This window comes from Thermobia domestica, chromosome 16 (assembly GCF_964235325.1).
Source record: "Thermobia domestica chromosome 16, izTheDome1.hap1.1, whole genome shotgun sequence".
Taxonomy (NCBI): Eukaryota; Metazoa; Arthropoda; class Insecta; order Zygentoma; family Lepismatidae; genus Thermobia; species Thermobia domestica.
The window spans coordinates 187,129,084-187,148,024 of NC_137469.1; the positions used below are offsets into that span (position 1 = coordinate 187,129,084).

General features: G+C 35.4%; 1 protein-coding gene across 4 annotated transcripts in view; it reads left to right on the forward strand.

The window, feature by feature from the left end:
- The first annotated feature begins 1,704 nt into the window (after window positions 1-1,704).
- The window catches only part of LOC145673567 (uncharacterized), a 37,884-nt gene continuing 20,647 nt past the window's right edge, over window positions 1,705-18,941 (forward strand). The window contains exons 1-2 of one of the 4 annotated variants that reach the window (XM_081743403.1): window positions 1,705-1,897; window positions 2,706-3,255. In XM_081743403.1, the coding sequence (XP_081599529.1) occupies window positions 2,747-3,255 (509 nt within the window). In that variant the 5' untranslated portion in view covers window positions 1,705-1,897; window positions 2,706-2,746. Of the gene's footprint in view, window positions 2,286-2,705; window positions 3,256-18,941 lie in introns of all 4 variants that reach the window. The other 3 variants (XM_081743401.1, XM_081743402.1, XM_081743404.1) reach the window with 3 other exon arrangements.

Consider the following 18,941-nt stretch of genomic DNA (forward strand, 5'->3'; position numbering starts at 1 on the left):
TGAACGTGCACGACCCTGGCCACAAAAGTTTTTGTAAATTTGAACCATTTCGTTTATGTGTTGTGGTATTAATACCACGACATTTTAGAGCACAAATTTTTGTATAGTAAGTAAAGGGATGATAGGGATGATGATCGCATGGGTCCTGACCCGCTAGTGAACGTGCACGACCCTGGCCACAAAAGTTTTTGTAAATTTGAACCATTTCGTTTATGTGTTGTGGTATTGATACCATGACATTTTACAGCACAAATTTTTGTATAGTAAGTAAAGGGATGATAGGGATGATGATCGCATGGGTCCTGACCCGCTAGTGAACGTGCACGACCCTGGCCACAAAAGTTTTTGTAAATTTGAACCATTTCGTTTATGTGTTGTGGTATTGATACCACGACATTTTACAGCACAAATTTTTGTATAGTAAGTAAAGGGATGATAGGGATGATGATCGCATGGGTCCTGACCCGCTAGTGAACGTGCACGACCCTGGCCACAAAAGTTTTTGTAAATTTGAACCATTTCGTTTATGTGTTGTGGTATTGATACCACGACATTTTACAGCACAATTTTTTGTTTAGTAAGTAAAGGGATGATAGGGATGATGTTCGCATGGGTCCTGACCCGCTAGTGAACGTGCACGACCCTGGCCACAAAAGTTTTTGTAAATTTGAACCATTTCGTTTATGTGTTCTGGTATTAATACCACGACATTTTTCAGCACAAATTTTTGTATAGTTAGTAAAAAGATGATAGGGATGATGTTCGCATGGGTCCTGACCCGCTAGTGAACGTGCACGACCCTGGCCACAAAAGTTTTTGTAAATTTGAACCATTTCGTTTATGTGTTGTGGTATTGATACCACGACATTTTACAGCACACATTTTTGTTTAGTAAGTAAAGGGATGATAGGGATGATGATCGCATGGGTCCTGACCCGCTAGTGAACGTGCACGACCTGGGCCACAAAAGTTTTTGTAAATTTGAACCATTTCGTTTATGTGTTGTGGTATTGATACCATGACATTTTACAGCACAAATTTTTGTATAGTGAGAAAAGGGATGATAGGGATGATGATCGCATGGGTCCTGACCCGCTAGTGAACGTGCACGACCCTGGCCACAAAAGTTTTTGTAAATTTGAACCATTTCGTTTATGTGTTGTGGTATTGATACCACGACATTTTACAGCCCAAATTTTTGTATAGTAAGTAAAGGGATGATAGGTATGATGATCGCATGGGTCCTGACCCGCTAGTGAACGTGCACGACCCTGGCCACAAAAGTTTTTGTAAATTTGAACCATTTCGTTTATGTGTTGTGGTATTGATACCACGACATTTTACAGCACAATTTTTGGTTTAGTAAGTAAAGGGATGATAGGGATGATGATCGCATGGGTCCTGACCCGCTAGTGAACGTGCACGACCCTGGCCACAAAAGTTTTTGTAAATTTGAACCATTTCGTTTATGTGTTGTGGTATTGATACCACGACATTTTACAGCACAATTTTTTGTTTAGTAAGTAAAGGGATGATAGGGATGATGATCGCATGGGTCCTGACCCGCTAGTGAACGTGCACGACCCTGGCCACAAAAGTTTTTGTAAATTTGAACCATTTCGTTTATGTCTTGTGGTATTGATACCATGGCATTTAGCACACAAAATTTTGTATATTATGTAAAGGGATGATAGGGATGATGATTGCATGGGTCCTTTTGAGCGTGGAGTAAGCTTGCTATGGGATTTTTATTTTTCTAAATTTAAATTTGTAGTGCTTGCAACCCTGTGTGTTGTGTGGATGACCTTGAACGTCCTTAGTTTTGTGGCTGGATTTTGTGGCTAAGATGGGCGAGGTGCATACCAAATCTTTGCGTACACCAAAAGAAGTGTCCTTCGTATGTCCGCTAAGTTGTTTAAAAGCTCCCAAGTTATTTGAAGGATAGCAAAATCATACTGAATTTCAAAAATGAACTATTCATTTTTTTCGTAACGAAATGTATTATGATATTAATGAATACTTGGGTGATAGTTTGTAAATTAATGTAATATCAGTTATATTGAAATGTCTTTATATTATTTGGCAAGTCCTATGTACTGGTCTCTGACAAATAATGCACGACATGGATGTCTAAAAGAATGAATGAACTATATAGCCCTATAATATACTTGTATGTAACGTAGAGAAGTATACTCTGTTTTGCTTTAACAACATAGAAAAGAAAGTAGCGGATATTAATCGATATTTTGATATTTCCGTATGTTTTTCTATTTTTTGGTATTCAGGTAAATAGATATTTTCGTATGAGTTGTAGGAGAAATTCAGATACTTTAAAATAGTTTCGTTACATATTGCATGCCTAGTCTGATCCCAAAGAATTGTTCCCGCTAACTTAATTTCATCTGAAATGGAACTTACGGGAAGGTTCTAGAACACAGGTCCCTGGATAAAGGTTCGTAAGTAGTTGTTTTTTTTTTTTTCGGTACCAATGTTTAAAATTTATTTCACAGAGCATTACCGAGGGAGCGCTAGCGAGTGAAGGCGGGTTACAACCCCGCAGAGCACGTTGTTTCATGTCTTTAATATTGCTAAATGGGAAGGAGGACATGTATTCTAGAACCGGGCTGGAACTTACCGATATTTTCTCTCTTTCGCACGGCAATAAATTTTGTCAAAACAAATAATATTTTTCTTATTCTTTTCAGATTTGTTTGTTCTTGTTTAACATTAAGTGGTGAAGTTTCAAATGCCCAACTTGAAGGTTTTAACAAGCGAAATGTCTTATCAGTATTTGAAGTTCTCTAGTAATGGAATTGAAATGGAAACAGAAAACGTTCCTATTAAAGTTGAAGTAAAAACAGAGAACGAACAATTTGAGGAATGTAATTATAAACTATGTACTAGTAATACTAATTATGATAAGGATCCGCTTGCAGCACGTTTGGAATGTAAGGAAGCAGAAAGTGCAGTGGAAGAAAAAAATATCGCTTCCGAAATTAATCAGGATGAAACAATATCAGATTGGAAACTAAATTCAAGAGCCATATGTTTGGTCAAACGTTTATCAACAGCTGAAATACTTGTAATAACGAAATGTTTTCTGAATGACATCAAACCAAAGTCCTCCGATTTTATACACAATACAAAACAGTTGAGCAGTGACAAATCTACCAGTATTGGAGATCAGATCGATCACAGAGACGACGTTGAAGAAAATGATCACCGAGAGCAAGATGACAATCCTCAGGCCCGCAGGTACTTTTCATCCGTTTCTTTAAGCAGATTTATGTTTATATAAGTATTTCTTTTCAACTCTTGCAATACTTAGTTAGATATTCTTGTTTTCATTTAACTTAAACTGAATTAATGGAATTACAAACATTTGAATACATGAAAGAACGCAACCTAATACATAGCTGTATATGAGATGAGACAACTCGGCAGTGAAATAAGTTTCAAAACGTAACGGGAAATCACTATAAACCTTCTCTTTACAGCAAGCCTTGAGTGTCATAATTGAGTTCTGACAAGTTAGTGACTAATGCTAGGAGCAATTCTACTTATAAAAAGTGCTCGTAAGTAAAGCGTTCGATCAGCAATACCTTAAAGTGCCTTCAAATCTCAAAATCATTTAATAGGAGTCTTCTAAAAAACTATCTGTAATAGGAAGTATGTGTATTTTTCGGGCAAAAAATTCAGTAATACGATTTCTATTATTGACAACAGTATCTTACTGCCTTACCTATAACACTACCCTCTAACTGAAGATATTTTCGTGATACGAAGGTGTTTTTCTCGAAGTTCAAGATTTAGGGAAGTACTTATCCTTACTATGAATTCTTTGTAACTAGATTTCGACGTTGCTACTTCAACTCTGATAGAATTACATTCAGCTCTGAATATGGGTAACCCAATTACGGTTATAATAATAGTATCTTATAGCATTTATTCCGTCTGGCATCAGTACCTTTTACACTGGTATAGACTTCTAGTAGCGTGATTAAGGAACGTACGTTTCGGTTCCTGGGCATTACCATGCCCATGTCATGTGACCGTATACGAAAGCTAGTTCATTCTATAAGGAAACCAATAAACTTCTGTCGCTTTTTGTTCAGAGGTCCTCACACCATGAGTTGGATGCGATTAGAGTTAAGGCAAAAGTCAGTTGTTGGTGAGAGTATATCCTACATACTACCTAGTTTTGGCAGTTCAGTTACACCGTGAAGTTGCGTAAGGACTGAGTAAGCATGTGACCTCCACATAAAGTCTTAAGGGCATGTATTCTGTACGAGTTCAAACTGAGGTCAAACGCTGCTGCAGTCGGACTGAAGATATGTCAAGGTCTCGGTGATTGTGTCGTGACTACTCGGAGGATACAACGGTGGTTTGACAAGTTTAAGAACGGTAAGGAAACACTCGAAGATACACCACATGCGGCAAGACCAACACATGTAAAAAATGAAGATCTTCAGGCAGCATTTGTGGCTAACAGTAACTACACATGTGAGGAACAGGGACTACAATTGAGTTGGAGTGGAAGTACCATCCATCAACTTGGGAAGCGCTAAAAGTTGGATCGGTGGGTTGTACATAATTTTGCTGCCTGTCAGAGGGAATGCGAGCCGACTCTTGTGTTTGTTTGCTGTGTCGTCTGGAAAAGGAGCCATTTCTGGACAGGATGTTGACATGTGATGAGAAGTGGGTTCTGTAGGAAGCTCTGCGGGCCGTTATGATTGGTTAGCATCTCACGAACCGGTTCGAAAACAGTAAAAACCAGCACTGCACCAGAATGTCTTCTTGTGTGTTTGGTGTAGTGCTCGCGACATCGTGCATCGGGAACTGCTACCAGCTGGTCAGAGAATCAGTGCAATTTTATACTGTCAGGAGTTGAGCCATGTTCAAGAAAAACTCAAAACTCTGGAGCCAGCACCACTCAATCATAAAGGGGTCCTCCTGTTACATTACAACACTAAACCTTACATATCTAGGATGACTTGACACCATTCTACGCCCTGGAGGAGAAACACTATTGCCTTTGCCATACTCCCCGGATATTGCATCGTCTGGTTTTCACCTATTCTGTTTCTTGCACATTCACCTTCGAGGGCGCCAGTTGAAATCCCTAGTAGATTTGCAAAGTGCACTTGATACATGCTTCGTTTCACTTCCCACCAACTTCTACCGTGATGGATTCCATGGCCATGGCAGAAGGTCGTCCATACTGATAGGGACTATCTCATCTTTCAGGTACCTCGTAGGTGACATATCGATGTTTAGAGGTTATGGGTAGAAAGTAACAGAACGTTGTTGGTTATCTTGATACTTTGTTCAGCTAAAATCACAAATTACTTTGATATAAAATATGCCGGGCAGTATGTAAATGTTATCAAATATAGCAAAACTTCTCTACTCCCGATCCAAGGCTTTCACCATAAGCGACGTAAAGGCATGCTCTAAATAGCAGAGGGGGAGTATATAGTGTACTTCCTTAGATCTTCTTCTTCAAGCACTGCGTAAAGGAATAGAAACACAGTTTTAAAATCGAGACCTTCCTATTTCGAATATTTTCAATGCGTAGCTGATGATTGTTGTATTTACGCTATTGGTCTTAGCTCCAGGGAGTCAATGGTTCTCTATATTTCCTATCTAATTTCCTCACTACTTCAAATTGCCCTTGCTATTTTCTTACCAATGCCGTATCTACATTAAAATGTGAAATCGAGCAGTACCGAGTCTGGTCAGAGGAAAAATAGGTATGACCATTCGTACTCACCAGACGGTGTTCATGTTACGGCATCCATCCAGCGTCGCGAGGACAATTGGGAAGCTTCTTGAAAAAAAAAGTAGCAAACTGTAGTCTAGGAAGCTAGCATTAACGACCAATGTACCCGATCTGCTGGAAACACATCACCTTACAAGAATGAGTGCCATAACGTCAGACCTTGTAAAGTCTGTTGCGCCATTAATTTAATTATCATTATTATTATTGTTAAGAATAATAGTGTTAGCAGTAGGCTTAATAAGCATTCTCCTTATTTGTGTGTTAGTAAGTATATTATTTCTCTTTAATTGATATAGTTAGGCAGGTCAGTAATTGATCAGTTTTCCAAATGTGATTTTTAACGTGTATAAAAAGTGGACAAACTGCAAATTAGGATACCCCACAAAGGAAATTAATAATGATAGCTTTATTAGTCAAATATTAACCTGCTAACCTGCTTACCTAATATTATTAATATATATTAGGATCTTTGTACTTAATACAGTGTTTTCTAACCATTTCTTTTTCTAAAAAAGGGGCGTTTTAAATTAACATTATAGACAGATGGCCTGTCTAATAATGATAATAAAAATAATAACAGTAATGATGCTATTTATAAGTGCATTAGTGCATCACGCTAGCTCTTAACTGTAAATCACGTTGATGGTGAATACAATAATATGATGCAATAATTTACATTTTACATTTATATTTATGTAACCGCAAGTTACTTGGTCAGCTAACTAAAAACAGTGGATGCAGAGAATTAGAGCTCTTAATTACAATTTTAATCTATAATTAGTGCTTGAACTTTTCGAGTAAGCAGGTACCCACCCGCTACCCTTTGCATTTGGTTTACTCGACCGTTAGACCTTATAAACCCATTTGATTCGTTTGACCCGATAGACTGTTTACGATAGAGTTCTTACATGATAAATGGAACGTTTAGTTTTACGATAATGAAGTGAAACATTGCACCATTTACAATAATGGCAGACTGAACTCGTATTCATAAAAACGGGATTATCAGGCCAACCGTATTCATATGGTCAAACTATCCAACGCGATTCATACGGGTAAATATACAACATCGGTCCAACAGGCTGTCCAGGGTTGATTCTATATCATTATTATTATTATTATATTAATAGAAGAGAAAGTTACTTCCTTGAAGGACCTATGCTTATTTTTGTTTTATTTATCTGCTTATTGGTTTGCAACAGTGTATACGGATAATAGTTCCTCTTCGTTGTTTATCGTGGAGACAGGGAAAGCGGGTAAGTTTTTTATAATACCGTCAACATCCAACTGATTAACAAACCGCACATGCCCGCTAAGAACCTTTTGACAGTTTTACTGTATATCGTAAGAGTAACGAACTCCTATTTCACCAACCGGAAATTCAGCTTTTGTAAACAGTTTATTTTAATACATGACTTAATTAACCTGGCATATAAAGTTTCGTGTCCCAGAAGCTTATTATACCGGGTCTCATCATATCTTCGTTTAAGATAGCTTGTGTGTCCAATTTGTTAAATTTTCAGTAAAAGAAAAGAACTTCACTCCATGTATTAACAATACTAATTGGTTATGCCTTCCGGAAAGGACGTTATCCGTATAAAAAAAAACAAAAAAAAAACTGATAAGCTGATATAGTTACTCTCCTCACAACACGAATGGCTATAATACATCGAACTCGCTGCAATAGGAGATGACTTAAAATTGTCAAGAATCGACATGCAAGTTAACGCTATTAATACATTGTTTCTCAGTAATCGGTTTTTGTGATGTACGAGGGTTGCTATAACATACGTGATTATTTTCTCGTCAGGTTAGTGCCAAAATTCAATAATTCGGACATACGAGGAATTACATTTTAAATGATTAAATGAATTTGTACCGCGGGCAAAGCTTATACATAAAATAGCATTTGTTGCTACTTTGTATGACATTTGCGATAAATTGGTTTTGTGGTGTGCTAACACCATTTGTTTTTGTTTCTCGGAGTACTTCTGAGGCTCCCACTTTTCTCATTCCACCTTTATTATGCCTCTAATCCTCATCCTCTCTATTAGCCTTTGTGGATAACCGTGGGATGTTAAACTTAAAAATGACAAACAATATGTTGAAGAAAAAGACTGTAAGAAAATTAAAATTCAATCAAAATCGATAGGATCTGATAGCATTAAAATGATAGAAATTTGTGAATCCTTTATTTAATTATCCTGCTCAGTGATGTAAATTTTCCGGAAAATTTTCCGATTCATTAAAAACATACTCCACTTATACCTACATCGTTGTTTAGCCGTAAAATTTATTTCTTATTAATATTGTAATATGACTAAAGCATTTTGGTGAAGGGCGATTAATAAAGTGTGATACCAAATAGTAACCAGCATTGTACTCACCCAGACTTTGACGAGTGAAGATTTTTGAGATGTCGATCCTTCTAGTCAGATGGTCACTTCAAAACTCTTTCGAGTTCCCTACTCTTCTGTCCACCTGCCTTTTCTTCCTATTTTTGGTAGCGTCATTTCTTCCACTTACCATTACATTTTTAGAATTACCTCATAATGTGAAGTAGGAAGTGTTATTATTTCCTTGGTACATTGCTACATAACATAATTATATATTTCCTATTTAAAAGAATGTTTTAACTGGACATAGTTTTAAATTATTATGAGACTTCCTTAATTTCTTTGCACGTGTGAATGACCTACAGCACCAGACTGGAAATTGAATTTTATTTGCATTTAATATAATAAGGTTTATAAAATATTGAAGCCAAAACCAATAAAATATTAATCGTCCTTCACCAAAATGCTTCAGTCATATTACAATATTGTAGGAAAGACATTCCAAGAAGTGAAAATCTAACGATTCTGCAAAAATGTTTCATAAGCTTTAATGTATTCTTCTCTCAAAGTTCACCTTTGATCTCACAGAATTATATTTCGTTAATTTAATACGCATAACACGATGTTTTCTCATAGCTTTAAACACAAAAAAATCAAAATATTTCTTCTTGTTTTCTGTTACAGAAATAATATTCATAAGAAACTTGAACTTGTATGTAGTTATTTCATTACGTCGGCAGGCGTATATGTGAAGAAATATTTAGAAATAGTTTTTTTAAATAACTTACAAATTCAAAAAGGATTCTTTTCGCTTTCTTGTTACATTTTAAACAATAAGATAGCATATTTGTACTCTACGAACTCTATTTATGTTCCCTGAACTTTACACGTACCACACACACATACAGACAGAGAGGGAGAAACACTATGTAAGTTTTACTTTCTCGAAATATTAAATAATTTTCCAGTTCACGAAAGTTAATTGGAAAATTATAATTTGTTGCTCTCTAACTTTCTTCTACAGGAATTCAATTTTATCGATCAATGTGCAGTTAAATGTAGTGGAAAATTTTCCACCTAACATGGCTGTACATAATATCCAAAATTGTCCGGGTTATGAAAAGTTTTTCTACTTGTTTCTACATCATAGTGAAAATTTTCAACCAGGAAAATTGCTTTCACTTGTTTCCAGAGACAAATAAATTTTTCCCATTCATTAAATGTTCCCTACATAGTACCGGAAAGTTTTTGAGCCATGCAAATTTTGAGTTTTTTTAAACGATCTTCCACTTTTTAACATTTCTATGCAATGAATTCAATCAATTTTATGGATAATGAGGAATAGCTACTTCGTCATTGATATTTGTTTAGTACGGAAAATTTTTCGGAAAATATAGGGGAAAATTTTCTAAAATGGAAAATTTTTCACTTCACATCACTAATTCTGCTGCTTCGATTTGTGCAAATGAATACATACATTTTTTCGATATTTTGCTTCTGTGAACACTGCAATGCTTCTTCTGCAACGAAGTATCTTGAAATTATAATTTTACATGTTTTTGTTTCATGTTTAATGATTATTCGTTATATTATCGTTTAACTCTTTATTTACGACATTTTGAAACAATGTAATTAGACATGAACTTGTAAGGTGTTTTTCTTGGATCGGGCCACAATGAAATATTTTTGTGTGGCAATTGCAAAACGTCATTTCTGAATTATTGGCCGTCACTTTGCCTCAAAAGTACCGTCAGATCATGGATGTTAATTTTTCCAAAATGTACAGGATACGAGGAAATCGTTACAAACATTTTTCTGTATTTCTTAAATAAATCATGACGTTGTAAGTGCACTTTTGACCTTCATTGGCACTTTGAAATTAATTTGGACGTTACTGACAGACCAAAGTAGCCTAAATAGCACAGCAATAATGTCGAACTTAATATGTACATCAATATTAATTTCGACCCAACAAGAATTTCATAAATATTGTACAAGTTAATTTATTTAGTTACCGGACATTCTTAAACTCCTGGATGTTCCCACTGCCCCCGCCCTGCCTCTTGCTCCCTCACATCATTTTGACTCCTAACAAAGAATGCGACATATATTTCATCCTGTTGGTAACAATTGACGGGAATATTTTATACTGAGTAACGCTCGGTATCTTTTCTCTGCCTTTTCTATATTAGTAACAAAGGATTTTCTGAGAAAAATTGCTCCGTACCCCGACAGATACGCTTTTCTTACGCCTAACTTATTCTTGTTTCCTACCCTTCACATGAATGTATAATGCCACCAAGTTGATAATGCGTGGTGCACCGCTAAACTTCTTTAGATTACAATTATTTCCAAATATATTAACAGTTCTCGCAATTCATCTGATGGATCCAGCGATACAAGCATGTCGCAAAAGTAATGGCAAATTTTATTCATACCACTTGATTCATCTAATGACTAGAAAAAAAGCCAATAATAAGACATGGGAGAAGAATGCCTCATTCTACCCTCTATCACATTCATCAGTTTACAACCAAGAAATATGAATATTGACTTTCATTTATTTGAAATCTTTCACATTTCATGTTTAGTGTTTTTTTTTCATATTTGGTCTAGGAATTAATTCGTGCGGTTGGTACGCACACATTGAAGCTGTAGTACAAACACAAAATACATAAATACCTTAAGAAAAATATTGTCCATCGCTAGCCACCACTTTCGCCCATCTGTCAGGCAATGTACGGATTCCGTGGCGAAAGAAGTCCTCATCCTTGGAAGCGATCCAGTCAGAGACCCATGTTTCGCTATCTTCTGAAGAAGTAAACCGCTGTCCAATCAAATCGTTGTTCATGCAATCGAACAAGTAGTAGTCCGAAGGAGCAACGTCTGGTGAATACGGCGGGTGGGGTAAAACTTCCCATCCGACAGTTTCTAAATAGGTTTTGACCGGTTTTGCGACATGTGGGCGAGCGTTATCATGTTGAACAATAAGTTTATCATGTCTGTTCTCCCATTCTGGTCGTGTTCTGGCCAGAGCTTGCTTCAAACGCATTAATTGTCGTCGATAACGTTCTCCATTCATAGTTTCACCCGGTTGCAGCAGCTCATAGTACACTACACCTTTCATATCCCACCATATGCACAGCATAACCTTTGCACAGTGAATATCTCGTTTTGGTTGTGATGGACCTGGTTCACCTGGTTTCACCCAGGCCTTTTTTCGTTTAGGGTTCTCGTAATGGATCCACTTCTCATCACCCGTAATAATTCAATGCAGAAACCCCTTTCTGCTCTGTCGCTGAAGCAGCAATTCGCAAATGGTTTTTCGTCTTTCAACGTCTCTGTCTTTCAATTCATGTGGAACCCAATGTGACATCTTTTGAATCATTCCCATGGCTTTCAAGCGTTTGGAGACTGTTGTTTGATCAACGCCTAATGCTGCTGCAAGTTGTTCCTGCGTTTGACACGAATCCTGCTCGAGCAATGCTGTCAATTCTTCGTCTTGAATTTTTTTTGGCTGTGCAGCTCGCTCTTGGTCTGCCAAGCCGAAATCACCACTTCTAAACCGTGCAAACCACTTCTGACACGTTCGCTCAGCTAGAGCATGGTCACCATACACTTCCACCAAAATACGATGACTTTCAGTCGCACTTTTCTGCATGTTAAAGTAATGCAGCAGGACACCCCGCAAAAACACTTTATCAGGCACAAATTGCGCCATGTTCACTTAACTACAAACTGGTGTTGTTGACGCTTTAATCCACTGCCCTATACTACGAACGATACGCGATGACAGGGGTTTGCAACACATGTGTGGATACACGGAACTGTGGGACGCTCCGTTCGTTGCGCCATCTCTTGTCCACCCGCACGAATTAATTCCTAGACCAAATATTATTTCGAAATATATGTTATATGTGTTTAAAAAAGTGTATGGAGAGAAATGACCGCTTACCCCTGGCTACATGTGCCACTGCTTACATCTGAGCTACGTATATGTGTCCTTCAATTATTCAAAGAAGTTTCAAATACAGTTCATGGAGAAGGATACTCGAAATTCTTCGTAGAATATCAGAGAAGAAAGTAAAAAAGAGCCATAAATTATATAATTTTCCAGTCCTAAAAATACATGACTATGAATCGTGTTGATAAAAATTTAAAAAAATCGAGCACCTAATTTTATTAGATTAAGTTAACGGGTCTCTTAAACACTGGATAGTGAAAACGACGACTCAGCCCTTTTGATTATCTGAAACAAAATTACATTAGCGGGAAATATCTTTCTTCTACATCATGCTGCCAGCTATTAGTAGATTTGCGAAACATAGAAGTTGTTTCCAAGGAGTACCGTTCGAACCCATAATGATTTCTTTTCGGTGGCACTCTAAAATACCATTAGTAAATAAAGGGTTAAAGAGAAACATTGCAAACGGTGCTTAATAATTGTTTAATGCAATGGCAGGCATACACTCTCTTAGGATGATGTGTAATGTGATTCGTGTGTTAAATAATTAAGTACGAAATTCTTTGAGCTATTGCCGCCAAGCAATTGAATAAGTAAATTAAGATCTTCAATAAGTTGAGGAAATGAGTTTTATTTTAAGGAACATTCGTTGGATGTATTCTCCTTAAGCGACATTTATACCGTTATTTACTAGAAGTAGACTGCGTAATTAGATAAGTAATGTTTGTCTGTATTCTATTATAAGTAGTAGAAAAAGGGGCGTTCTGCGCCACTGACCCTCTACCCACTTTCTCAGTCCCGCCTGAAGCAGACAACGAGTTTCCCAGTGCCGCCTTACACACTATGCCGGGGGACATATGGGGGATACGAGAAATCGAGCACCGTACACCGTGAGCCCACGGTCTTTTACGACCTCCATTTTAGGGGTGAATTTATTCCCTTTTATGACCACATTTTAGGGGGTGTATTCGTTCTCTTTTACGAGCACATTTTAGGGGATGAACTCGTTCCCTTTTATGAGCATATTTTTCAACCCTTATTTTAACATAGCAGAAATTACACTGAGACTATGAACACACAGCAGATACATAAGACTACGTAACACACAAGTGTGTATTCATTCCCTTTTATGAGCACTTTTTAGGGGGTGAACTCGTTTTTCAACCCTTATTTTAACATAGCAGGGTGAACTCGTTCCCTTTTTAGGGGTGAACTCGTTCTCTTTTATGAGCACTTTTCCAACCCTTATTTTAAATAACAGAAATTACACTGAGACTATGAACACACAGCAGAACAGATAATACATAGCACAGCTAATAAAAGAACATGGCTTTTTTTTTCAACCCCTATTTTAACATAGCAGAAATTACACTGAGATTATGAACACAGAACAGAGCATAAGAGTACTCGTTTTCCAACCCCTATTTGAACATAGCACATCAGACAGAGACTACGAAACATAGCAGGGGTGAACACACAGCAGATACATAAGACTTGTTCCACCCTTATTTAGAGTATGGTCTTTTACGACCTCCATTTTAGGGGGTGAACTTAGAAATTACATAAAACTAAGACAATAATGAGGTTGTATTCGTTCCATGGAAGATTAAACATAGTCCATTTTAAAGGGTGATCTCGTTCTCCAACCCCTACGAACACATAGCAGAGATTATTTTCTTTTACGAGGGTAGCAACACCCCCAACCCTCCTCCTTTCTCATCCAGGGCATGGGACCGGCAATGGCGGAGTTTAAAAAAATAACATCATCATACTCTCATAAATGAATAAAGCATAATATCATTAGCATCAATAGTAGTGAGTGAGAATTTGTTAAAAAAATCCTGCATCGTATAACCAGATGCACGACATGCTAGATATAGGAAACAGTAATGTCCACAAAATTGAGATAAATCACCTTGAATACGTCTATTATTCCATGTATAATACAGACAGTTTCGTTTTAAAAACCTTATATGATGTTGTATATAGGGAGGTATACCATAGCTATCGAAATACTCTCCCACACACATATTAGATATATAAACAGCAACCCAATGTTCACCAGGCTTATCACTAGAATCAGTATTTATAATTATGGCGGCTGGAAATGTATGAATAAACAAAGGTAACTCATCAGCAGCATACACACCAATAAAATGATCTTTAGGCAAATTTTGTTGTAATGCTTCATAAAGCTCAATTGTATTTAACATTTTTTTTCTTTAATTAATATATATTTTCCTCTGGAAATCAATTTCTAATTCTGAAGAGAATTCACCATAAATAATCACTGTTACAGGAGATGGCAGTGCTTCTTTAAAATGAACCTCTAAACGTACACTTCCTTGCCGTTGTGGACTAGTATGAAATGCAGCACTTGCGCTTGAATCAGGAGTTAAATCAAACACTAGTAGAGTATAACCATTAGGATATTCAGCGAGTGAAATATTATTACCTTGATTAGAATAATAAATACCTGAACCTGTAAATAACGTAGAATATGCTTGTACATATAGCTTATTATCAAAATCTGGCTGTAAAGGTTTGAAGGGCATTGGAGTTCCATCAACATACAGTGTAAAAAATGACATACTAAAATGTTGAAAATTGAATGGATTTGTTTGATAAGTACCATTGAAAGCAGCATTAGTAACAAAACCAATAATAATACGTTTAGGCACTATGCCTGAAAACAGATCTGGAAGTGTACTATCCATAATTCCTTGTGGCAGAGTTTCTGTCTTCACCTGCACTTTTGTTATAGGATATTTTATTCTAAATTTAGGATTTTGTAATACTTTATTTTGTGCTATTTTAACTGCTGGTGATACATCAACCTTTTTCACAAGTAATGTTGCATCTGTAATTACAACTTTTCCATCAGCATCTGCGTCACCCATTAGACAAAATGTAGGTTTAGCTGGAATTAGTTTAATACGCAATTGTACACCATTCAGTAAAAATTTCTCCTGATTGAAAATATCAGCATGAATATAACCCAATAATTCAAATGACTGACTTAAAGCAGTGAGAAGAAAACGTTGTTTAAATCCTACATTAGCATCGGCCACACTGTCCATATGCCCTGCAGTATCTTGAAACCACATTGACGTTTGAAGATGCGTTGTTTTAGCTTCAGCATTATAATTTAGTAGTTTTTCAATATACGATCGATATGGATATGTATGTGAAGAGTAGGAAATAATTTGATTATTTAAATATAATTGCACTTCACTGAACATTGCATTGAGAAAATCATTTACAGGGCCGATTTTCTTATCGGCAGAAGTTAAATTAGAACCATCTGATTTAGTAATTTTACCTTTAACATATAACTTTGTGTGCGGTAAGTCAATATAGTCATCCACATGACCGGGGACTACAAATTCTATTGGTGCATTATCAGTTATCGAAGCCACAGGCTTATATGTAACTATTTTATTACCTATAATACTGGTTTGAGTGGGTAAACCAGCAAATAAATCTAATTCTGATTTCATACACTCACACTGCATTTTTCTCTTTTCTTACTATTAATATTCACACATGGTAAAATTTACAATACCATATTACGTCTACGAAAATGTAATTTTACACATACACTGCCATATTGGAAAGGAAGTGGATTACCTGTACTATCTCTTAAATCAATAATAATTTGATCAAATTGTTTACGTTGCACAGTGACATAATGAGGATTATCAAAAATATGTACATTATTAATACCATGCTCTGTAATATTTGTATTTATAATACGTAACAATGGAGCTACGGTGTCACCCACCATTTGTGGTTCTACAATATCACTGTAAATATACATAAGTGTAGGTAGCGCTTTTTGTAAATCAGGTGGATAACGAGCATGATGAACAACTGCAATATCTTCTTGTTGAATGTGATCAAAACCTAGTATTCTGGCTAGTTCAGGAGATAGGCGTACTTCTATATGCTTCTCTTGATCTTTTATTACTCTATTAACTTCAATTCGTTTCACTGATGCTTTGACTTTTAATTGTAAATTTAATATATCACTTTTATGATTAATTTGAGATAGAATATCATCAACATGATAATAGTGGCCTGGTAAGATTTGAGTTATGTTCCAGTTTTTTGTATTCATGAGACGATAATAAATATTATTTGTATATTTGGAAACATTCTGAAATGAACTTGTATAATGTACTTCAACAACAGCTGTTTCCCACACTCCCTTCTCCAGTACAATAGGTTGATATAATTTAGTAGTATAACAAGCAAGAGTATTTTGAGGAAAATATTCCATAGAACTATTGCTAGGAAGTGTGAGATAAAAACTATCACTTTGCTCCATAATTAATCAATCAAAAATATCTTTGGATCTTTTTATCCGTTTCACACCAGCACCACCACTAAAATGAACTTTCTTTCTTTTTCTTCTTCCAGATCCTTCCAACACTTGATTTAATTTATTTTGAGCTTTATTTTTTAAATTTGTTTTAGCTTCTTGCCATCGATCATGCAAAGACTCTTCAATAGGTCTATTATTATCTAGTACATCTCCTGCTACATTAATTCCTGTACGTATCAATTCTTTACCAACAGTTTTTGCACCTTGTTTTAATAAAGGAAATACAGTACGAAATAAACCTCCTAGAAAACTACCAATGCCATAACCTTCTTGATATGCTGTACCTCTATACACGTTATAATTACCTCCTGCTTGATATATGTAATAATTGAGGTAGGGCTCATTCATCTTTCTTTCTTTCTATATACTTAAAAATATCAATAGATTACAATAGAATATTATTATTATTGCTTATAAGTACACCATTTGCGTTTACGGGGTGGAGGACCATCTTCTTCGTCCGCTTCGTCTTCTGTTAGTTTTCTAATATAATCTATTCGTTGAGGATTACCAATGTACTCTAAGGGTATATTGGCTTTTGCTAATAATGGAGCAAAAGGTTTCCAGCCAGCAACTGAAATATTTTTCTTACGACATCTAACAAAATCGGATATCAAATCCACTATATTTGCACCTGGAATTAATTTATTATTAATATTCACATTTCCATTATCGTCCCATTGAATATTTGGATTTTGTTTCAATTTACGTAATAAAGGTCTTGCTTTACGTTTACAAATTTCAGGGAGAGTAGATATTATTTCATCATCCTCCTCTTCCTCCTCCTCGTCCTCTTGTTCTTCTTCCTCCATAGTAGTAGTTGCTGTTGCTGCCGGTTTTTGAATTATATTTAAATATTTTTGTAAGACTTCTCTATATCTTGTCCATTTTTCTTCTGCATTTAAACTTTTATTATTTAAAATTTCTTTCATTTCATCATCAAGATTAGATATCGTTTGATAATGATGTAATTTTTCTGGTGCGATTAAAATAAGTTTTTGTGCGTTTTGCATAATTATTTAATTAAACTAGATATTATACCTCCAATAATAGGTGCAAGCAAAGCAGTAAGAAAACCACCTTTTTGTATAATTATTCGTTTTTTCTTTTGTTTTAATGACGGACCTTTTTTCACCAAATATCTCAGTTCCTTTTTATATTTTTTTTAGCTTATTTATCTCTGTTTTATTTAATGGAACATTTCCTTGTAATACGTTATAGGAACATTCACAAATAGAGCGAATTAAATCAGGATCTGCATTTTGTAAAATTGCCTTACGTGCTTTCGGTTTTGACTTTGCTAAAAGTTTTAACAAATGTGCATTTTCCTTACTAATCATTTTTTTTACGGCTATTAAAGCACAAATAGTTGTTAGAATATAAACCATATTACAATTATTTTTTTACAGGTACATAAACATAATTAAAAGAATCTGTTGGAAAGATATTTGTTCGAACTCGCTGCTCATCAGGAGTATTTTGTTTTAAATCAAAGAGTAAATAACCATGTGCAATTCGAGTTGCATCTTGATATGCTTCTTGAATAAATTTTGTATTACCTGGATACAATTGTCGTGCGAGATAATTAATTTGAGCTTGGTCTCTAGGATTTTTAAAACAAACAATATAATGACAATTTAACGAAATATCCCGCATTCCTTTTTGTTGATGAAAAATATTCTGTGTGATAAATATTACACTTATATTTCTATGATGGCTACCCTTAGTAAATATATCTACAATCCGATGATCACACTCACGCATTAAATCATCTATAATGACAAGATGTGGACCCTCATGTGCTTGAAATTCATTATTTTGAGGTAAACCTTCTTTAAACGTACAGTTTGAAAGAGTATCATACAATGGTTGCCATTCACCATAACACCATACAATATTTTTAAATAACTTACTATAATGGTTAAGAAATGTTTTAACAAAATATGATTTTCCACAACCTGTAGGACCTGCTACCATACATGTAAAAGGAATTTTCCATTCCATCTCTATTACAGATATATTGCATTTATTTTAAATAGCGTTTTTAAATATTTTGCTTTCTTTTCTCCTTTACATAAAAACACAGCGTTTGTGGAAGAACAAATTTGATTTAATATACTTTTTACTTGTGATACTCATAGACCTCGTGATGATGATGATAATTTAACTAAGCAACGAAAATTTACAGTGTTGCTAGAATTTAAAATATAAAATTCACTTTTTGAAATTATAAAATCTACAAGAAATACTTGTGATGACATGCTTCACCTATAAATTCTTCTTTTCTTTTTTTTACAATATAGTATGCTTTAAATCAATCCAAGAATTTTCACTTTTTGGCAGACCTAACCATTTCACATAGGCTTTATTATTTTTCTTCCGCAAAACTTTTTCAATCAAATACGTATGAGGATATTTGGTTTTCATTAATTCCTGTTCATAAAAACGTCCCTGTATAGGTTGTTGCTTGCT